The following is a 24,738-nucleotide window of genomic DNA, read 5'->3' as shown; positions in this document are numbered from 1 at the left end:
TGGCATTAGTGGTGTTTATTGTATTACAAATTGTACACTGTGAAACCTTCAAGAGTAGATCTTGAGGAGAGGAAGTGGATTACAAGATATATAAAAATGCAGGGTCCTTTCTAGAAAGGACTTACTGGTGTTCATCTCTCAAAGGAAGTAAGTTACAAGGAAGGTGAACATCCTGGTTAATGTCCCCTTGTTACCTAAATATCGTTTTTTTCATACATTTGTTTGATTTTGAATCAGGACCAAAAGTTGTATGTGGCCATCAAGATAAAAGGTACAACCCTGTAAGCAGTATAAGTATAGCGACTGTGATCCATCTAGAATACTGCCAGACACACTACCTTTCTTTAAACTTTGTCACTGCCATTTTGTTCAAGATTCCACACGATGTCATTGAGGACCTTGAGGTGATGATGATATTAACAACATCATCATCCTTATGGAGTGGAGGTCATGCCCCCTCCTTATCTCCAGCCAATCATAGCACAGCACTTAAAATCCAAGATGGTTCAAATAGTCCAACTCTATAAATAGAAAATTAAAAAAACTCTATTCCCTATTTCCAACCAATCAGATAATACAGTACTCCCTATCTGTAGCCAATGAGAGTGTGGAAAACTCCAAGACGGTGGAAATAGCAAAACTGTGTTACTGGGAAATTAGAAGTCCCTCTCCCCCATATCTCCAGTCAATCATTGTGACATATTAAAACTCTAACTCGGTGGAAATACACCAACTGTGTGTGTTGTACCCTATACCCACACCTATTAAAATCCAGTGGATGCACTACCCCATATAGTTCAAAATTACTAAATTTCTTACAACTAACAAATGAAGGACTGTTTGGGACACTACATACTCTATGCTTTAAATTTTGTACCTCTTCCATATTTTCTCCATTTAAGCCAATTTGGAATCTACATTTTTACCAGTTTTTCCTCTACCACTACTGCACACTTGGTTTCTACCTCCGTTTCTAAATCATTTTTAATCTGATCGATTTGGTTTTCAAGTTTAACCTTGTTTTCAGCACAAAATTCCCTTGCAGCTTTGACTTCATCTTTACATTGTTTTTCAGAAGCCTCCTCCCTCCTATTATAGTCATCACAAAGCTTCTTTCTCTCTTCTACACATTTACTACTCATTAATGTTAATTTCTCATTAGTGTTATATACTACTTTCTTTACCTTTTCATCACAATCTTTAGATACTGCCTTAACGTTGTTATTTAATTCTGAAAGATTAGAGCTGAGGACCTGAATCTCTTTTTTAATTTCTTTCTTCAGTTCATCCTTTAAGCTAACCATGTCAGTTCTAATGCTATCAGATTTCTTTTCCACTCTATTAATGTCTTCTTTCACACTATTTTCCACCCTACTGATGTTTTCGTTCCTACACATACTAAGCAGACAACTCGAACTACCCATAATTTGCCTTAACATTGCCTCCAAATTTGCGGCTGCCATAAACTTTTGTTCTTGCTGACTTTCACTACTAGGTTCCTCCCTCTTAAGCTTAATGATTTCGTCCACTTGAGTACTGTTTTCGTCCATTCTCTCACATCACCATACAATGTATATGGCGCTTTTTTCATTCCATCTACAATAGGACTTTCGTCACACCATTCGAAGTTACATTCATGTTTGATTTATAATCACTATCATCTATAGCACCAGTCCCACTTACATCCTTCTGTTCATTTAACAACTTCACCTCTACAGCTTCGTTCTCAGCCACACTGTCTTGTTCATTAAAGTCAGTCTTTATGTATCACTTGTGAGGTAACGGGGGAGTTGTGGCGCACTGAAATTATTCCAAGTTCGGAGTTGGCGTGGACGCACGCGCCGCTAGGCAAGCCGGGGCTCGTCAGCACCCGCGTGGTGCCGAGCATTAGCCGGAGTAAGAGGGGTCGACCCAGCGCGTGGTCAAGGCCGACCTTGTGGCTGGGAATTACATGTTGACACTGTGACGAGGACTGTGCTTTGTGTCGGTGAAGGAGATTTGTATGCTGGGAGTGCCAAAGATGGCGGACTTTATGAAACCATAATGGCAGACATTTCACAGTACATGTAGAAATTAATAATAGACAGAGGAATCATGATACCATAAAAAGAAACATGTACATTACCATTATTTGCATGGCGATTCAGATTTTCAGTATCTTTATTAATTTAAAGTTTAGTATCTGACTGTAAATTACACAAGTAACACCCAGCAACGAATTTCCAAAATCTAAACGGTTCATCCGATTTTGTCGATCGATGTGTCATTAGAAAGCTATTAGTGTAAATCTAAATTGGTATGAATTACAGGCTTGTAACTTGAATAGTACATGAGTTATTGGAGATAAAAGTGGCCGATTACTATTGATCACGTCAGGCCAGAAGTAGTCTACAGCTACATGAAAAAACGGTAGCAGCATTCTTATAAATATATTTATTCATCTATGTCTTTGTTTATATCCGATATATACTATTGATGAAGAAATTTGTCAAATATTTACTGTGTTTTAGAAAGCACAGACGCATTAGGCTATTAGGCTACTGGCTCACTTTTGTTTCTATACCTTTGATATATGTTTATTTAATCTTTTTGTGTATTTAAGAATGTGTGTTAGAGCGTGTTTATGTTCCAGCCGTAGGAATAGTTATTTAGTTTCAAGTTGTTTAAATGTAAATCAGTATTTCGTATGTGTTTCAACGTGATCGTGAGTGTGTGTTGGCTTGGAGACATGGCGGGAGCGCTCTAGCCAATCACAGCACTCGCTACTATGGCAGGCGAATACCGAAGTAAATGGAGAGACTGTATGGAAGTGGGGGAGGAGCTTCGGGTGGGACAGGACACGGGGGAGTTCTGGACGGGAAGGCGCGACGGACGGTCGCGGGAAAGACTTGGAGAGTGTTAAGCAGTTTGCACGTGGTCGCGGGAGATAGAAATATTTCGTAGTGCCAACTTGTGCACTCGTGAGATTTCCGAGGCTTCTGCAGTGAATACGTAGTATACTTTTAGAAGTGAATATCTCTCGAGCTATATTGTTGTTCATAACTAATTACGTGAAGTAGGAATCTATTGTTTCCCTGTTATTCAACTTATATTTCATTTAATTGCTGGACCATCGACACCAAAAAGTGTTATGCAGTAATAAACGGCGTTCTAAAAGGTACTTCTGCTATCCTACTTATCATTTAAAGTCGTTAATAATAGTACCTGCAAATTTTATGTAATTGGAATCTCCCATTTAAAATTTTTTATGTTACATTTAAGATTCGTAACTTCCGAGTGATAGGAACCTTCGACCATTTGGTTCATGCGTATATTCATATTGTATACTGTACATTTAGCAGTATTGGGCTTGTAATGCAGCAACTACGTATCCCAGCCCCTAGGCAACGAAACCAGCCCAAACTTTTGATATTTCAACTCCGAGTCTGAGGGTATGTAGTTGAGGATCACATTTTTATAAGAAAGCCTGCGGACTTTAAACAACTTTTACTGTGAAATTACCTTATTCTCATTCACTCTTTTTCTGCTGTTGTGGGGTTGCCACCTTGATATTTGTGACTGCGGCAAGTTGCAATTATCTCGGCGAGGCGTCTTATTTATCTCCAGTCTGCTGTGTCCACCTGTGTGCTGATTGGCTGCTCCTATACTCAGTGCCTGCTTCCATAGTACCCACTCGCTGATTGGTTACTGTTATACTGTGGCCATGAAACCCATGCTATTGCACCACTGCACTGTAAACCGCTGCTGAGTTCCCTGTTCAAAGTTCGCGAGTTCTATTTTATTGTGGCTACGTACAATATCCCTCACACAGGCTACCAAGTGCGGCTTTTTGCCTGCTTTGTTTCGTCGTTGATTGTCCTCGGTGTCGACGTACTGCATTGCTATACTGGTCGAAAAATGGGCTGTGGAAATTCAGCACTGACTACTTTAAATGATCTAGCCAGCACGTGCACATTTGCGTTTCGCAGTACTTTACTTTCACTGTTCACAACCCTCCCAATAATACACAGTTATATGACCAGTGCACTATTGTTTAAGTTTCCATAAGCATCATCATTAGGTTGCACGCGAACATCCACATACTGCTACAATAGTTTCCTGTTGAACATTTACGAGCAGTAAAAGCTTAACCACATAGTTCACACTTCTTGAAGAATAAAAAGGTACATATGGAACTGACACTGTCATTGTTTTAACACATGGCCTAATTTTGTTACACTTATTTGACAGATGTATTGTTGTTGATCTAACCAATACAGGATCCTCGTCTGAAACTCTACTGCGGACTGACTGTCTCAGTTCTTATATATCCTCGCAATAATAGGTACTGAAACTACACATTGTTAGTTAAATTTACAGAAATTACAATGATAACTTACCTCATTAAATTAACTGGAGACATCGAAAAACTGGTTCTTTTTAACAGTTTCTTCTACTACAGGGGTTAAGTCGAATAATTTGTTTAAATCATGACATTAACAAATACCATTACACAAACAATACTTTTGACAAAGCTGTTAATTACTTTGGAATTAATTAAGTACTGGCTTTGTTAACATGTTTTCGAATAGATCCAAATAGATCCTTTTGAGAAAACCATTAGTTGTTCCTCCAAATGTTTATAATTAGTACAGAATTTATTTTTGTTTGTAAGTCAACAGTAGAATTTAAGTTACGAAACAATTAGTGATTTCAGCCTATAACAAAAGATACTACAAAATTAGATCTGCTTTATATTCTTTAAAACTGGGGGCTAACCTTTCTCTTTTATGAAAAATGCAGATTATACTCACGTAAGTTAATGGTAATTAGTTAAAAGTGAAAAAATGAATTTTAAGGATGCAGATGGCAAAACAAGAGCGTAAGTAAAAACATCCCAGCTTGCTTCGTCACACCATTCTGTGCCAAAGAGAGGTTAAGCAGAGGATGGTGTAAATCTTCCCTTATTCTGGTATTATAAACACGAACGTCACTGGCGCTTTTTAAATGGTCCATGTTAATGAGAACAACTTTCATTACTGAGTGAATGTACTATAAGCCTGTTGTAAGAATTTCTAACCTTTTAAACAGATGCCTACAAGACGTGCGACTATGAGCCCCACACGTTATTCTAGCCACTTTCTTTTGAGCAGTGCTCCGAATTTTATTCTTCAAGAAATGTGAACTATGTGGTTAAGCTTTTACTGCTCGTAAATGTTCAACAGGAAACTATTGTAGCAGTATGTGGATGTTCGCGTGCAACCTAATGATGAGGCTTATGGAAAGTTAAACAATAGTGCACTGGCCATATAACTGTGTATTATTGGGAGGGTTGTGAACAGTGAAAATAAAGTACTGCCAAACGCAAATGTGCACCTGTTTGCTAGGTCATTTAAAGTAGTCAGTGCTGAACTTCCACAGCCCATTTTTCATCCAGTGTAGCAATGCAGTACGTCGACACCGAGGACAATCAACGAAGAAACAAAGCAAGCAAAAAGCCGCATTTGGTAGCCTGTGTGAGGGATATTGCACGTAGCCACAATAAAATAGAACTCGCGAACTTTGAACAGGGAACTCAGCAGCGGTTTACAGTGCAGTGGTGCAACAGCTAATCAACTCATGGGTTTCATGGGCACAGTATAACAGTAACCAATCAGCGAGTGGGTACTATGGAAGCAGCCACTGAGAACAGGAGCAGCCAATCAGCGCCACAGGTGGACACAGCAGACTGGAGATAAACAAGACGCCTCCCCGAGAGAACTGCAACTTGCCTCAGTCGTAAAGATCAAGGTGGCAACCCCACAACAGCAGAAAAAGAGTGAATGAGAATAAGCTAATTTCACAGTAAAAGTTGTTTGAAGTCCGCGGGCTTTCTTATAAAAATGTGATCCTCAACTACATACCCTCAGACTCGGAGTTGAAATATCAAAAGTTTTGGCTGGTTTCGTTGTCTACGGGGTGGGACACACAGTTGCCGCATTACAAGCCAAACACTGCCGAGTCTACACTATACAATATGAATATACACATGAACCAAATGGTCGAAGGTTCCTATCACGCGACAATTGCAAATGTTGAATGTAAGATAGAAATTTATAAATGAAAGACTGCAATTAAATAAAATCTGCAGGTACTATCTTAACGATTTTAAATGATGAGTACAATAGTAGAAGTACTTTTGAGAATGCGGTATATTTCTACAGCTACATCCATACTCCGCAAGCCACCTGACGGTGTGTGGCGGAGGGTACCTTGAGTACCTCTATCGGTTCTCCCTTCTATTCCAGTCTAGTATTGTTCGTGGAAAGAAGGATTGTCGGTATGCCTCTGTGTGGGCTCTAATCTCTCTGATTTTATCCTCATGGTCTCTTCGCGAGATATACGTAGGAGGGAGCAATATACTGCTTGACTCTTCGGTGAAGGTATGTTCTCGAAACTTTGACAAAAGCACGTACCGAGCTACTGAGCGTCTCTCCTGCACAGTCTTCCACTGGAGTTTATCTATCATCTCCGTAACGCTTTCGCGATTACTAAATGATCATGTAACGAAGCGCGCTGCTCTCCGTTGGATCTTCTCTATCTCTTCTATCAACCCTATCTGCTGAGCAGTATTCAAGCAGTGGGCGAACAAGCGTACTGTAACCTACTTCCTTTGTTTTCGGATTGCATTTCCTTAGGATTCTTACAATGAATCTTAGTCTGGCATCTGCTTTACAGACGATCAACATTATATGATCATTACATTTTAAATCACTCCTAATGCGTACTCCCAGGTAATTTATGGTATTAACTGCTTCCAGTTGCTGACCTGCTATTTTGTAGCTAAATGATAAAGGATCTATCTTTCTGTGTATTTGCAGCACATTACACTTGTCTACATTGAGATTCAATTGCCATTCCCTGCACCATGCGTCAATTCGCTGCAGATCCTCCTGCATTTCAGTACAATTTTCCATTGCTACAACCTCTCGATACACCACAGCATCATCCGCAAAAAGCCTCAGTGAACTTCCGATGTCATCCACAAGGTCATTTATGTATATTGTGAATAGCAACGGTCCTATGACACTCCCCTGCGGCACACCTGAAATCACTCTTACTTCGGAAGACTTCTCTCCATTTCTGCAAAACACTTATTGGTGTCGATTGTGCAGCAATTACATAAAATCTAAGTTGAATAACAGGGAAACAATAGATTCCTACTTCGCATAATTAGTTATGAACAACAACGTAACTCGTGAGATATTCACTTCTAAACGCATACTACATCTTCACTGCAGAAGTCACGGAAATCTCACGAGTGCACAAGTCAGCACTATGAAATATTTCTATCTCTCGCGACCACGCACAAACCGCTCAGCACCCCAAGTATTTCCCGCGACTCTCTGTGATGCCTTCCTGTCCAGAACTCGCCCATGTCCTGTCCCACCAGATTCGTCTCTGACACTTCCATACAGTCTCTCCATTGACTTCGGTATTTGCTTACCATAGTAACGAGATCTGTGACTGGCTAGAGCATTCCCGCCATATCTCGAAGCCAATGCGCACAAACATATTGAAACACATACGAAATACTGGATTTACATTTAAATAACTTGAAATTAAATAAATATTCCTATGGCTGGACCATAAACACGCTGTAACACACATACTTAAATACATAAACAGATCAAATAAACATACACAAAAGGAATAGAAACAAAAGTAGGCCAGTAGCCTAATGCCTCCGTGGTTTCTAAAACACTGTAAATATTTGACCGATTTCTTCATGAACAGTATATATCGGATATAAACAAAGACATAGATGGATAAATATATTTATAAGAATGCTGCTACCGTTTCTTCATGTAGCTGTGGACTACTTATGGCCTGACGTGATCAATAGTAATCGGCCACTTTTATCTCCAATAACTCATGTACTATTCAAGTTACAAGCCTGTAATTCATACCAATTTAGGTTTACACTAATAGTAGCTTTCTAAAGACACATCGATCGCCAAAATCGGATGAACCGTTTAGATTTTGGAAATTCGTTGCTGGGTGTTACTTGTGTAATTTACAGTCAGATACTAAACTTTAAATTAATAAAGATACTGAAAATCTGAATCGCCATGCAAATAATGGTAATGTACATGTTTCTTTTTATGGTATCATGATTCCTCTGTCTATTATTAATTTCTACATGTACTGTGAAATGTCTGCCATTATGGTTTCATAAAGTCCGCCATCTTTGGCACTCCCAGCATACAAATCTCCTTCACCGACACAAAGCACAGTCCTCGTCACAGTGTCAACATGTAATTCCCAGCCACAAGGTCGGCCTTGACCACGCGCTGGGTCGACCCCTCTTACTCCGGCTAATGCTCGGCACCACGCGGGTGCTGACGAGCCCCGGCTTGCCTAGCGGCGCGTGCGTCCACGCCAACTCCGAACTTGGAATAATTTCAGTGCGCCACAACTCCCCCGTTACCTCACAAGTGATACATAAAGACTGACTTTAATGAACAAGACAGTGTGGCTGAGAACAAAGCTGTAGAGGTGAAGTTGTTATATGAACAGAAGGATGTAAGTGGGACTGGTGCTGTAGATGATAGTGATTATAAATCAAACATGAATGTAACTTTGAATGATGGGACGAAAGTCCTATTGCAGATGGAATGATGAAAGCGTTGTATACATTGTATGGTGATGTGAGGGAAATGGACGAAAACAGTACTGAAGTGGAGGAAATCATTAAGGTCAAGAGGGAGGAACCTAATAGTGAAAGTCAGCAAGGGCAAAAGTATATGACAGACGAAAATTTGGAAGTGATGTTAAGGCAAATTATGAGTAGTTTTAGTTGTCTGCATACTATGTGCACGAATGAAGACATTAGTAGTTTGGAAAATAGTGTGAGAGAAGACATTAATAGGATGGAAAAGAAAACTGATAGCTTTAGAACTGACATGGTTAGCTTAAAGGATGAACTGAAGAAAGAAATTAAAAATGAAATTCAGGTCATCAGCTCTAATCTTTCAGAACTAAATAACAAGGTTGATGTGGTAGCTAAAGATTGTGATGCAAAGATAAAGAAAGTGCTGTATAACACTAGTGAGAAATTAACATTAATGAGCAGTAAATGTGTAGAAGAGAGAAAGAAGCTTTGTGATGACTACAGTAGGAGGGTGGAGGCTTCTGAAAAACAGTGTAAAGATGAAGTCAAAGCTGCAAGGGAATTTTGTGCTGAAAACAGCGTTAAACTTGAGAACCAAATCCTTCAAATTAAAAATGATTTAGAAACAGAGATAGAAACTAAGTGTGCAGTAGTGGTATAGGAAAAACTGCTAAAGGTAATTAAAAATGTAGGTTCCAAGGTGGCTGAAATGAAGATAAAGATGGAAGAGGTACAAAATTTAAAGCATAGAGTATGTAGTGTCCCAAACAGTCCTTCATTTGTTAGTTGTAAGAAATTTAATAATTTTGAACCATATGGGGAAGTGCATCCACTGATTTCATTAGAGAATTTAATGATTTATCTGAAACATGGAATGACAGAGAGAAAATGTCATTTGTGACAGGTTTTTTGAAAGGGAATGCTTATGGATGGGCAGCTCAGGTAGCTGATAGCTATAATTTGGGGCAAAGCTTTGAGAAAGCATTTTTAGGTGAATATTAGTCCAAAGAGAAGCAGCAGAGAATTTTGAGTGAATTTTGGGGAGAGAGAGATTTGACTGTAGGAAGGGTACTGTGAAAAGTTTCTGTCAGCTTTGGATAAATAAACTGAAATATCTGGACAAAGTGCTAGGTAGTGAATCAATAATTATGGGTTTAGAAACTAAGTTGCCTCAGAAAGTTAGAGAATTGACTGTACCTGCCTCTAGGGAAAGTATTAGTGATTTCTTGAATTATGATGATAAAGTGGAGAGGGTGAAGCCCTCAGTGAAAGATCGTATGAGGAATTTTGATGACAGTAATCAATCAGTGAGAAAATGTCAGGTAAATAGCACGAACAGGTCTGCAGTAGAAATTCAAGGAATGGTTGAGTGGAGGATAGCCAGAATGGGCACTGAAATGGTAGTAGAAATTCAAGGAAAAGAATTGGAGAAGATGACTTTAATTCTGAATAAAACAATTTAAACTAGATATTGCTCCAGTTTTGGCTCGCACTCGAGCAGGTAGCGATGAAGAGCCACGTATATATAAATGTGCTGTAATCACAGGTAATGGTAAGGAAAATAATAGCAGTAAGACGAGTGTAATAGAAACACAATACGAGTCGTGACATAACTTTCATCTTATCCATATGTGCCGTTATTACAAACTTTTCTTTTACATAACAGCATTCTTTTAGAATACAGTGTAAACTGCGCTAAGTTTGGAAGAAAACGCTAGAATATAAAATCAATACTATAACCACTTTTCTGGGATTGTGGGTATGTACCGTATTTTACTAATGTGCGTTTATGAACTCTGAACAAACGTTAATCATTCTGGAGAGACAGCAGTCTAACGCCTTGTGACAACATGCCTAGCCTTGGTTCAAATGGCTCTGAGCACTATGGGACTAAACATCTCAGGTCATCAGTCCCCTAGAACTTAGAACTACTTGAACCTAACTGACCTAAGGACATCACACACATCCATGCCCGAGGCAGGATTCGAACCTGCGACTGAAGCGCCTAGAACCGCTCGGCCACACCGGCCGGCCTGCCTAGCCTTGGTAAAGGTCGCATTTCGATGGAGGGTGATATGCTGTGGTACCAACTGTGCTCAGTCTCAAGCGTTCAAAAGCGACCAGTCAGCTCTTTTAAGTGACCGTCAAATATATTATCCAGTGAGCTTTTATACTGCTAACTACGGTAATTGTGTTCACTGTATGCTACGCAGATACTGCGTAGATTTTAATTAATTTAGCTTAGTAGTGCAAGTTTCTTACGTCCAGCAATATCACTCGGTACTTCCGACAAGGATGCCTTCACATTTTTTTCGATAGCATGAAATTATGGAATACTTTTTATCGACAATGAAATCTTCTCTGGTTGTCAGCCGACTGGTGGCGCCTTATTGTCGTAGTGTTTCTTAATGCGAAGTGTCGGCTTCTTGACGCTTGACACTTGATCTTACAGGCTCATCCCTGCCTGTTGCTGTGCAGGGTACACACTGGAGTGTCATTCCTGCAATTCCTCTGTGGGTTGATGATTTCTTCGCCTCTCTTGTAGTATTGGCTTGTGGTACTTCTGAAATAGAAAAGTATCGTTTCTTGCTAGGCACGTTAAGGGTCGATGATGATGTGATGATGGGCGTTGATGTGACGGGTGTCTGGCGGGAAGGGGAAGCTAGGGAGGTGGTTTGGCACCTGTCCTGTCTTCTCCACTTCTTGTCCTTCTTAGACGACCTTCTGAAGGGCTGCTCAGAAGGTTCATCTGTGGCGATGGCATCTTCATCTTCTGAGTTGGTATCGTGGAGAATATCTTGTTCTTCACAGAAGGTCACATCCACAGCACTTGTAACATGCCCGGGAGTACGAAAGGGTGGAGTCCCTATAAAATGAATGTGCTTCTGCTTTTCTTGACCGTGTGCCCTGTCCACGCCACGTACCTAGTAATCCCGCGGCGGTCGTACTGTTCTGCTCCACACTGCTGCTGGCTGTTGGCTTGCCTGAAATTATCTATCGAATTATGCAAGCGGGTTTAGGAGAGCCACTCAACGTTAAAACACAACACTGTCCTATGTCTGGTATGAACAACTATATTTTTGAGGCGATAAAAGAAAGTCGCAGGTTGCACTGTTTACATTCTAATTCAGAAGTGTTATCCCAATGGATGATTAACAGTCCACAATATCATTCGGACGAGCATACGCGTAACCGACACGACGCGGGTGATCCTTGATGATGCGAAAGCCGAATGATCGCACGAAAGTTCTTACGCTCGTCACGCATACACAGATATCTGATACCAGTCCTCCTTGACACTAGTAATGATATTTTAACACTGTTCACGAAGGTAAATTTACAGTTCACAGTTCTCAGTTGTACGAGCGTGTGCGTAACCGTAGCGGCGCGGCGATTGTTGATAATGCGGAAAAGCGATGATCGAACGCACGTCCTCACGCTCGCTACAAGACACTGGCACTTGAATGCACTCTTTTGTGGTAACTAATTTTTTCTGATTCCCATTATTCATTCTGAGAGACCGAACACGGCGCGGATGATTGATACTGTATGGTACGACACGCAACGAGAGGATACACAAATACGTTATCAGCAGCACTGCTCATTTTTAAATTACTTCTTGACGCACTTTCCTCTGAATCATTTACTTATTTTATCAGTTTACTGTAATAACACTTGTAGCAACACTTCAACTTCCATACTAACAATGCCTCTCACATGCAGAGCTACACACTACACAACGTGACAGTACCGTGTCCCGCAAAGATACTCCACAACTAAGCCAGCGATATGACAATACGCTTACACACTGGTAATGTGTTCCCTCTGCATCGGGATGAACATGGCCCTGGTGTTGACTGTCGTAATAGCCTGTAGGGAAAGGAATCTGAGCAGCTGCTCTAGCTGTTCAGGGGTGAGAGGATAGGGCTGGTGGGGGAGGGGAGGTCTAGATTGGTAGTGAGGTGTGAAAGGGTAACGATTGAGGAGATGGGGACAGGTTCTGTCCTGCAGAAACTCAGCGATCTTATCCAGTGCTGGTCCCAAGCTGCCGTTGCCTGAACGAGGGAGGCAGGTAGGTGGTGACGCTGCAACTCGAGCTCTGGCAAGCGACGACGAGCGGGCAGCTCTGCGAGTGGCCGCCGGTGACGTCGCTGACCCCTGGATGGAGATGGCTTTGGGAGCAGCCTGCTGCATGCCCACAGGGCCCTCTGTGGACGGGACGGGCAGCTGTGACACGCCCAGGCCCCCACAACCGCACGAGTGGTCGACTGTGAAGAGCGGACAAATTGAATAGCTGGCCGGCGGCCATTAGAGTGGTAAACCGACGCGCGGATTTCGAATGTTTATACATAGCTTTTGGTTATAAAATGCCTTCCCTAGAGTTAGGTCAGAAACATAATGCCTCATTTAAATACGTTACTACAATATAGTTTTTAATTTATGAACAAACAGCAACTAGTCACTGTTTATGAATTTATGTTACGTAGTACATGGAATCTGCCGTAGCTAAAAGTTATGCACTGGACCCCTAGCATTTTTCGTAGTTCATTTACGATAGATGTAGGCAAAATGCATCAAAATACTCGAAGATTTGCCCACTATGTTAATAGATATTTTCTGACTCTACCTTCCTTTAGATTTTATGATGAAAAGTGCGTTATATATGGCGTAGTGCTTTGGCAACTCACGACCAAATTATCAAGTTTCAACCTAACCTAGACCATGAAAACACTACCGATCAGCCAGCTACAACAAACAAGACTTCAGGCAGGCATCCAGTATCGCATTAGTCACAATATTTACTTTCGAAGATGTACACTTCAGTTTGTATGTGTGGTTTTTTCATATAATAAATAAAACTCAACAACTGTTCCATCGAGAGAAGTCGTGAAATCAGATTACAATTACACACATTCAGTTGCATTTTATAACGATAAAAAGCCTGCTAACTCAAATTTCGTGTTGCTTGTAACTCAACTTTTACAGTTAAAATAAAATGTGGTTCACAAAGAAAAAATTATCTTCTGCTGTATATGGTCTGGAAAACGAAAGATGGTATTCTGTCGGTCGGAAATCTTGCCTCCTGACGTACAGACAGTAGAATTACGAGTAACAAATCCTGTATGTACGCCCCAACAAATATACAACGTTAAATGAGGGTGTTCATAAACAACAGTACTACACAACACATCAGACTACCACCACTATAATGGTGTCCAGCCGAAGGTTCAAATTATCCCGCGACTGCAGCGCCATCAGTGAGTCTAGTTATTTTTTAGAAGGTCTTTGGACACGCCTCTCCTCTTCCAGGATCACCTCCACAGCTTCTAGCGTCTCTGCAGTGACCACGGATGGGTCCAGCCCCACCTACTGTCTTACCCCAGGTTCACGTCCCCTTCGTTCCTTTATAGTCACTGGACTCCTCTGTCGATGGCTCGAAGGGTGAGCCAATCGTGTGTCTCCGAAAGAAGTGTCGCACCCAGTGGTCTGTTCCACAAGTACCCTACTAGTCCATCGATTGGGCCCTCAACAGAGGAACTGCAGTCCAATGGCTATAAAGGAACGAATGGAACATAAACCCGACACTCCGCTTGAAGATGACGAGTAGGAAATTCGTCGAAACGTTGCGACAGCACGATGCCACAGGTTGGCTGATAACCTTAGAATATTTCATCAATGAAATTCGCCGAGAAAGTCTGCATTTCCATATACGTACCTTGTTGGCGCCGACACCTCAAGTATCGAAACAAATGAATCTGTACCTATACATAGCAGTAATACTAGTACGTCCTTAGTCAACCCCTTTTTACGTACGGCAGAAATCAAACCTGCATTTGGGTCGCACTTTCTTAACCGTTGCTCGGATGGATTAGTAGACTGTCGTGGAAAGTCCACGTTCAGGATCTTGTTCAAAGACGTAATGCTACCATTTTTACTATTCGAACAGTATCTGAAGTGAGTGATCGTTCGACACGAAAATTAGTCTACTTTGCTTATTTTCATTCGCTTACGTCATGTGGTATTATATTCTGGGGTAACTCTTCCGATTCTAAAAGGATATTTTTGGCTCATCAACGGGCGGTTCGGGCAATAAGTGGTGTAAGTTTACGAACCTTTTGTCGACCCCTGTTCACGAGTATGGGTATTTTGACATTGGCCTCTCAGTGCATATATATTCCTTACTGTTATTTCTTGTTAACAGTATTAGCTTATTCCCAAAAATAAGCATCTCTCACTCAGTTAATACTCGGCAGAAATCAAACGTGCATTTGGATCAGACTTCCTTAATTCTTGTGCAGAAAGGTGTGCAGTATGCTGCTGCATCGATTTTCAATAAGCTACCACTCGAATTAAAAAATCTTAGCAGTAATCCACGCGCTTTCAAATCGAAACTGAAGACTTTGCTCATGGGTCACTACTTCTATTTGTAACGTCTCCTGTCAAAACACATATTATATGTGGTAAAAAAGAAAAGAATAATTGAACTGGATTATTGTAATTGTGTGGACAAGGATTGTGTGAACTTTGTGTAATAAAGAGAAACGATTATGTGTCATATTTTATACTTGAATAGAATTATGTACCGATCTTTTTTAAAGATAATATCTGTGTCGGTGAGTACTGAAACCGCCACAGACGATACTTATTAAATGTCAAACAAAGATGAAAATATATCACACCGAGTATAAGTAGTAGTGTCCGAGCATTAATTTCTCTGTCGTCTTCTTGGAGTTACGTGAGCAGGAAGAGCTTGTGACGCTATATTATATGCTTGTGTAGCATTCTTTTGTCAAGACTGAGAGAAGGACGCCATTAGGCATTGATTTATAAAGGTGTGTAAGAATTTAATCTGTCTAAATGTTTTGAATAGAGTTACTTAGTGAAAACTTGCATTATGATTTGTAATAAGCTTGCCTGGTATTTTATCCTATACTTTTAAGACATTTTCACCTATTTAAATATTATTCGTGGTGCAGATCTGCGCTTCGAACGAACCAGCCGCAGCCGCGGCGCATTCAAACTGCATTAAATGAATTCAATCATACCGCAGAGAAGCAGACAGGTAATAGAGAACTAAAATTAATCTTGCAGCTTTCGGGATTGCAGAGCAGAGCAGCAGATTTTATGATGTGTTTTACAGGTGGACGCGGACTGCGGATGATGTTATATTATTGACAGCGTAAAAATATAATTTACCTTCATGACATAAAAGAAATCTTGCTGTGCGTAGTTCTGGCCTGGCAAACATTATAGGAAAAACATTTTTTCTCCGATAATAGTCTCATGTTCTCGTATTAGTCGTGGTACCTTTTGGTGTTTTAATGTTAACAAAAATCGACTGCAAAATTTTGATGTTGAACAAACATTGCGTACTGTAACATCAGTATTGATGACGAAGTAATTTTCAGTAACCTTTTCAATAACTGTAAAGTAAGAAAGATATGTTGAACTTTATAGCGAATTACAATAACGAAACAATGTTCCTTTTATAGAAAGCCAGATCTAGAATAATAAGAACATAATATATTTCGTTTTGATGAAAATTTATGATCCAAAAAGTCAAAGCACAGCATACCTAAAATGTATTTCAGGGCTCTTTTCGTAGCAACATATTTTATCTCATATATTACACTACTGGCTGTTAAAATTGCTACACCAAGAAGAAATGCAGATGATAAACGGGTATTCATTGGACAAATACATTATACTAGAACTGACATGCGATTACATTTTCACGCAATTTGGGTGCATGGATGCTGATAAATCAGTACCCAGAACAACCACCTCTGGCCGTAATAACGGCCTTGATACGCCTGGGCATTGAGTCAAACAGAGCTTGGCTGGCGTGTACAGGTACAGCTGCCCATGCAGCTTCAACACGATACCACCGTTCATCAAGAGTAGTGACTGGCGTATTGTGACGAACCTGTTGCTCGGCCACCATTGACCAGACGTTTTCAATTGGTGAGAGATCTGGAGAATGTGCTGGCCAGGGCAGCAGCCGAACATTTTCTGTATCCAGAAAGGCCCGTACAGGACCAGCAACATGCGGTTGTGCATTTTCCTGCTGAAATGTAGGGTTTAGCAGGGACCGAGTGAAGGGCAGAGCCACGTGTCATAACACATCTGAAATGTAACGTCCACTGTTCAAAGTGCCGTAAATGCGAACAAGAGGTAGCCGAGACGTGTAACCAGTGGCACCCCATACCATCACCCCGGGTGATACGCCAGTATGGTGATGACGAATACACGCTTCCAATGTGCGTTCACCGCCATGTCGCCAAACACGGATGCGACCATCGTGATGCTGTAAACAGAACCTGGATTCATCCGAAAAAATGACGTTTTGCCATTCGTGCACCCAGGTTCGTCGTCGAGTACACCATCGCAGGCGCTCCTGTCTGCGATGCAGCGTCGAGGGTAACCGCAGCCGTGGTCTCCGAGCTGATAGTCCATGCTGCTGCAAACGTCGTCGAACTGTTCGTGCACATGGTTGTTGTTGTAAACGCCCCCATTTGTTGACTCAGGGATCGAGACGTGGCTGCACGATCCGTTACAGCCAAGCGGATAAGATGCCTGTCATTTCGACTGCTAGTGATACGAGGCCGCTGGGATCCAGCACGGCGATTCGTATTACCCTCCTGAACATACCGATTCCATATTCTGCTAACAGTCATTGGATCTCGACCAACGCGAGCAGCAATGTCGCGATACGATTCCGTATTACCCTCCTGAACACACCGATTCCATATTCTGCTAACAGTCCTTGCATCTCGACCAACGCGAGCGGCAATGTCGCGATACGATAAACCGCAATCGCGATAGGCTACAATCCGACCTTTATCAAAGTCGGAAACGTAATGGTACGGATTTGTCCACCTTACACGAGGCATCACAACAACGTTTCACGAGGCAACGCCGGTCAACTGCTGCTTGTGTATGAGAAATCGGTTGGAAACTTTCCTCATGTCAGCACGTTGTAGGTGTCGCCACCAGCGCCAACCTTGTGTGAATGCTCTGAAAAGCTAATCATTTGCATATCACAGCGTCTTCTTCCTGTCGGTTAAATTTCTCGTCTGATGCACGTCATCTTCGTGGTGTAGCAATTTTAATGTCCAGTAGTGTAGTTGTTCCGCGAGTAATAACAAAGCAGACAGCGAAATATTCTGTCGAGGAGTTCCTTGAAAAAGTTGATTCTTGTTGTTTTGTTTACTTAAACTTAGGGGTTAACTTTTTTTGGGTTCACAAACATTTTATTTTTATCTGTTATTACATTTGTGTTGTAATTTCACGTACTGACAAGTTCTATGACCTCGGAGATTTGCTCCTCCATTTGGTCCTACGGAACTTGACGTGTAAATGAATAAAATAAATAAATACCTGTACAGTCGTGTGCTGAAGTGTGATACGTGGACAGGCCGGCCAGTGGTGGTGGTGTGCGAGCGAGGTTGCGGTCTGCTGTCGGCGGGGAAGGCGCTCCAGGCCCTGCAGCCGGACAGGGGGCTGGCCGTGACCGCCGAGGCGGCGGAGCGCCGCCTGCCCGAGGTGGCGGCCGCGCTGGCCAGCCGCGCCTGCCGCTGGCTGCTGCTGCTCCAGCCGCACACTGCAGACCCGCTGTCCGCCGCCGCCCGGAGCCGCCTGCTGGACGAGCTGCGGCGCCACCCCAAGACGCTCGTCCTCGTCACAGGTAGGCTAGCGCAGCTGCAGGGGCCAGCTCGGGCCTTTCGACGTTACAGGTGATTGGCCTGATGCACCACTGTGAGGTATGACTACCAGTTAGTGCCTTTCGGTCTATCTCCATGGTCAGCCTCCTACAAGAGTCAAGGACTTCACCTTCTCGCTTCGAGATTGCCTAAACATCATCATCATCATCATTTTGTACATTTTCCATCGCTACCCAGCTCTGCTTGGAATGCGAGCCTGTCCATCTGTCCTCCCCTTCCCAACATCTCTCTCTCTCTCTCTCTCTCTCTCTCTCTCTCTCTCTCTCCCTCTTCTCTCTCCCTCCTCCCCTCCCTCCCTCCCTCCCTCTCTACTTAGTCTTCTGGCTGTTTTGATGCAGTCCACCACCACTTCCTCTCCTGTGCCAACCCCTTAATCTCAGAGCAGCACTTGGACCCAACGCTTTCAAGTATTTACTGGATGTATTCCAGTCTCTGCATTTCTCTGCAGTTTTTATCCTCTGTAGCTCCCTCTTGTAGAATAAAAATTATTTCCTGAGGTTTTAACCCATGTCCTGCCATACTGTCCCTTGTTTCTGCAGTGTTTTCCATATGTTCCTTTCTTCTTTACCTCATCAGGCCACCTAATTTTTGCCATCCCTGTATAGCACCACATGTCAGATGCTTCGATCATCTTCTTTCCTACTGCGCCTGTAACTTTGCCACTCTTGCTTTAATTTCGCCAAAGATTGTTTTGACTTTTTTAAATGATGAATCTGCTCTTCCGACGGCCAATTGTTTTTCGATTTCCTCACACCTTCCATAAGGTCATTTCAACTTAACTTCCCTGCATTTCCCATGTATTTCCTTCCTAAGTGACTTATAATGTTGTATTCCTCTCTTTCTCTGAACATTTGTGTACTAGAATGAGATTTTCACTCTGCAGCGGAGAGTGCGCTGATATGAAACTTCCTGATAGATTAAACCTGTGTGTCGGACCGAGACTCGAACTCGGAACCTTTGCCTTTCGCGGGCAAGTGCTCTACCCCCTGAGCTACCCAAGCACGACTCACAGCCCGTCCTCACAGCTTTACTTCTGCCAGTACCTCGTCTCCTACCTTCCAAACTTTACAGAAGCTCTCCTGCAAGCCTTGCCGAACTAGCACTCCTGAACGAAAGGATATTGCGGAGACATGGCTTAGCCACAGCCTGGGGGATGTTTCCAGAATGAGATTTTCACTCTGCAGCGGAGTGTCAGCTGATATGAAACTTCCTGGCAGCTCAGACGGTAGAGCACTTGCCCGCGAATGGCAAAGGTCCCGAGGTCGAGTCCCGGTCCGGCACACAGTTTTAATCTGCCAGGAAGTTTCATTTGTGTACTACCTTCTTTCGCCCATCAGTTCAAATATTCCTTCTGTTACCCAAGATTTCTTAGACCTTGCTTTCCTTGTACCTATATTTGTCTGCCCTACTTCTGTAATTACCATTTTTACACATTCCGTTCCTGTTCAACTGAACTGCCAATTGTGGTATTCATTGTCATGGTATCTTCAGCCTTAGAGAACTTCAAACACATTTCAGAATTGTACGTCAGTTCAGTGGCCCATTTCTTTCAATACTGATTCTACCAGACAAATCTCTTAAACTTCAGTCTACGCTTCATCAATACTAAATTGGGATCTGATCCTGTTTCTGCTCCTGGATACACCTTGCAATCCAATATTTATTTGGAATTCTCTGTACGACCGTGGTGTAATCTAGCTGGAATCTTCGCGTGTGTCCAGACTTTTTTCAAGTCTGCCTGCTCGTTTTATGAGTTTTGAACAGTGTATTTCCTATTAAAGCTGAAATTTATTGCAGAATCCAATTATCCTCCTCATTTCTCATGCCTACCACCACCCCACTGTGGCTTGCACAGTGTATACGTATAAAAGCAGACGTACACGTCCATTTTCTCCCATAACTCTGTCGCTCTTATTGCTCAATGTTATCTTCTCTTCCGAAGGCTTTCTTCCACTCGTTTTAGTCTCTTGTCGCTTGGCCTTCTTCTCGATCTCTTACCCTCCATCTTCATCTAGTGCATCTTCCAAGATGTCATCTTATCATTCGCTTCATATGCCCATACAGTTTTAATCTTTTTTCAACAATTTTCTCTTGCAGGCGTTGTTTGCGTGTTATCTCGCTAACGCTTTCATTTCTCACCTCTACTTTTTCGTTACACTTATCACACTTATGAAAAACTACAGTTGACTTGCTGGACTACTATGTCCCCTTTCCTTCACAACCTACGTTTCTGCACGCACGGTGTGGTTGGTACACAATACATTTAGTGTATTACCTCACTACTTGTTTCTGGATTTTCTTTGTTCCATGTCATTCCTCTCACACGTCTCTTGAGCTATCAACTTCACTTGCACATTCACTTAGCTCCTTTGTCTTTATCCTCTCCAAGTAGTTGAAACTTCGCACCGTTTCCACATGCTCACTCTTTTGCATTCTTTGCCTACATCCCAGTGTAACAAAAAATTATAGTAACTCCTTGATCACACCCAAAGGGTCACGCGATGGCGACTGTCCACCTTGTCATCCTTGCGATATAGCGTCATTTGGATGCAGTGTAGAGCAGTCCAGTCAATAAAGGGAAAATGGGGGCAGTAAATCGCTTATGGGCAGTTTCTGCGTAATTCCTGGCACACAGTTCTACACCGCTGGAGGGGAAATTGTTTCTTAGTCATCCTGTACCGCAGTTGTTGCATTCTTCCGGGAAAGACGACTTCTTCCACCTAGAGCGCTTGCTCGCTTTTCTGTTTACAAACAGGATATACCTCCTCAGCGTTTTCTGTCCACTTCTCTTTCGTCAGCAGACAAAGAAACTTCACTGATCTCGTGTTTATGTAGTATTTCAGTTTATTATTTGCAGCTTTTAAGTCGACATTTATGTAAAATACTTTCCTACAAACTGTGGCTGAGATGCGTTTAAGTTGTAAGTGCGATGTTGTCAGTGAGTTTCATGTAGTGTTGATGAGAAAGTGTTTGGACTGGTGAATGTGGCACCTTGCTGCTGTCTATCTCCGACAGCGTTTCTAAATCCGAGTAACTGTTATACGTCCGAAAGAACAGACACCACGCCTTCATATAATTGATTCATCTCGATGGGCCATGAATCCACCACCCCCACAGGGGATGCACGATATCGTTCGGCCTCCAGCGGGAACGTGCAGTTAGCCAGAGTGGATTACACGGACGTGGAGTGCGGATGCGTGGCCCCAGGGGGGAATGTGAGTCGGCCGGGAAGCGCGCTCAGGTAGTCTGCACTGTGTCCGGATGGCGCAGTGGTTCATGCAGCTGCCTAGTAAGCAGGAGACCCCAAGTTCGAGTCCCATGCCGGCTGGCCTAACCACATGTTGCGGTTTTGGAGGAATACTCCTGGTTTTCACATAAATGTTCCGGTGTCCCGAGAAAATCATGTGGGACGCACAACTGTCGCGGTTTTTAATCGAGAAACAAAATGTGAGCAATAATATTTTCATTTAATCAAATATTTGTGAAAAACATGTTTCCTAGAATTAGAATGACATCGAAATATATATTTTCACCATATATAGGCCTACCACATTTGATTTAACTACTCTTGTGCCTAAGGAAAGAGTAAGAGACAGGTTGAAAAGAAAAGCGGGTATTACCTATTCCCGCCTCTGACTCGTCTACCTTCCACTTTATGGCCCTCGAGACAAGTAAAACCAAAACCAAAGGAAGTATAGAGGAGCAATATTTAAACCATTTCTCCTAACGGGACTGTAGTCATATGGAAGTTACTTTTGTGAAGAATGTGAGCGATGTGCCGTGTTTTAGCATCGCTTATTGAACATTGTTTGCAATGTATGCACGCTTGTCACAACAGTCTACAGTCAAACTAAACCTTAAATTTTAGTATGTAATGTATAGTTTGTATCTGATAGCTAATTCGTAATACTACATAGTTTCTATGATTGACAAGTAGTACCTAAGAGCCATGTAAGTGACTAAACAATGCAAAAAATATATCTAGGCTATTACAGTAAAAAAGTATATATCAGTTTTTTGTGTCTGAGGAGAAATATTTCATTTGTTTGTAATGTGCCTACATTTTGCTTTGCAATTTACAAAATGAAGACACATTCTTGCTGTGGATTTTTCAGCCGCTGCATCGTCATAGGTCTATTGTCGATTTCAAAATATCCCGATAACTGCCAGAAGTAAGCGTAAGTGTAGGAACGAAGTTAAGTATGTAGCATAAACGCAAGTGTCCTGGTTTATTCTGTTTGAAATCTGTTTAGCCTAGGTCGACCACACATTTTCAATCGTCGCCGCTGATTTGACATAAAATTCCGTTGCAGCTGATATCAACAGTTCCTTCCCTTTTTTTCTTTACTTTCTTCCTCTTCCGCCATCAGTTTACATACCATCCAGCTGTGTTGCAATGGTTTGGTGTTGAATTAATGGTTGGACAGACAGTTACTGCGCTTCTCTCACTATTAATTGTCTTATGGTAGTGTGCATAAATCCCTTGTAGACAGGCAATGCTGGCAGTTGTAGAGTTGGCAGCACTGAACAGAGCCAATTACCACACATGTACAGTATATGTTGCAAGGTGGATGTGAAGACGGCTGCTGGAATGGTAATCGCCATCTTAAAATGGTGAGCTGCTCTAATCAATTGGTTATATTGAGACATCGGAAATTCCGTAACACCTAGACGACCTACTTCTGTTTCAGAGGGAGTCACTTGAAGCCTCTGGGCCTCCTTAGATATTGGGAGGACTGAGGCTGGGGTGATGCAGTTGGTACCCCTCGTGATGTGAAAAGTGGCCGAGCATTGATAGTGGAGACAACGAAATCGATATTGTCGGATACATACTGCATGCTACACTTGGGCACGTTCTTCAGTGTGGCAGACAGTTGAGAGCTCCACGTGTTGAACTTTTTTTCATAGTAGAGCACTTAACAACTGCAAATAATGTAAGCGTCGGTTTACGCTGCCATTGTCGCAGTTAATAAAATACTGCTGCGCTGTTGACCGCTTTGTCATAGAGATGGGCAAACTGAAACACGTAACTGTTTCGAAACAAATGAAACAGTACAATGTAATGTTCCGATACGTTGTTTCGAAACAGTGAAACAGTTTGTGTTTTGTATTCTAATAAACCTACACATTTTATCATCTTGAATGTCTACTGTATAAGTATGTCCATATAAACACAGATGAGGTGTGAGAGCGCTAATCATGTCGCAGAAAGTTTGAAACTATCACTTAGGCGTCTTGGCAGTTTCGTATTTCCTGCAGCAAATGCGCTGCTTTCGTGTCGCGTGACTTTCATACTTTTCAATTGGCTGAGGACAGCCATAGCTGAAGACAGAAGAATCACCACGAACGGAACTGGAGGTGGGAGCAAACTGCAGAAACACACATTCCGTTAGTATGGGTAATATACCCATCCTGCTAATTTCCATCTACACAAAGAGAATCATTATGGGTAATAGGCACAGTGACTATAGACTCACAAATAACGCCAAATAATTCGAATAAATAACAAAATATAACAGAAATTTTTTTTGTCTTTCAAGGTGTTTCGAACCGTTACTATAAATTCACCATGCTTCCCAGCCCTTCCCGTACACCATTACACTATCAGTGATTTGTCAAACAGATTGCTTGCAATTATACCTACATCAAATTTATGTATATCTCTAATAACTGTCACTCTACGCCTTTTTTTAATTCAAAATGTTGTAGGCTTACTTGCGTTTCTTAATATGATTACTATACAAGAACAGAGAGCATCTACATCTACATCTCCATCTACATTTATACTCCGCAAGTCACCCAACGGTGTTTGGCGGAGGGCACTTTACGTGCCACTGTCATTACCTCCCTTTCCTGTTCCAGTCGCGTATGGTTCGCGGGAAGAACGACTGTCTGAAAGCCTCCGTGCGCGCTCTAATCTCTCTAATCTTACATTCGTGATCTACTCGGGAGGTATAAGTAGGGGGAAGCAATATATTCGATACCTCATCCAGAAACGCACCCTCTCGAAACCTGGACAGCAAGCTACACCGCGATGCTGAGCGCCTCTCTTGCAGAGTCTGCCACTTGAGATTATTAAACATCTCCGTAACGCTATCACGGTTACCAAATAACCTTGTGACGAAACGCGCCGCTCTTCTTTGGATCTTCTCTATCTCCTCCGTCAACCCGATCTGGTACGGATCCCACACTGATGAGCAATACTCAAGTATAGGTCGAACGAGTGTTTTGTAAGCCACCTCCTTTGTTGATGGACTACATTTTCTAAGCACTCTCCCAATGAATCTCAACCTGGTATCCGCCTTACCAACAATTAATTTTATATGATCATTCCACTTCAAATCGTTCCGCACGCATACTCCCAGATATTTTACAGAAGTA

At 42.1% G+C, this 24,738-nt stretch overlaps 1 protein-coding gene across 1 annotated transcript in view; it reads left to right on the top strand.

The window, feature by feature from the left end:
• Window positions 1-24,738, top strand: part of LOC124613835 — a 347,299-nt gene that overhangs the window by 122,252 nt on the left and 200,309 nt on the right. The window contains exon 7 of the mRNA XM_047142557.1: window positions 18,051-18,320. Coding sequence (XP_046998513.1) covers window positions 18,051-18,320 — 270 coding nt within the window. The remainder of the gene's footprint in view (window positions 1-18,050; window positions 18,321-24,738) is intronic.

Source organism: Schistocerca americana, chromosome 4 (assembly GCF_021461395.2).
Source record: "Schistocerca americana isolate TAMUIC-IGC-003095 chromosome 4, iqSchAmer2.1, whole genome shotgun sequence".
Lineage (NCBI taxonomy): Eukaryota > Metazoa > Arthropoda > Insecta > Orthoptera > Acrididae > Schistocerca > Schistocerca americana.
This window is presented reverse-complemented; position numbering and strand designations above follow the sequence as displayed.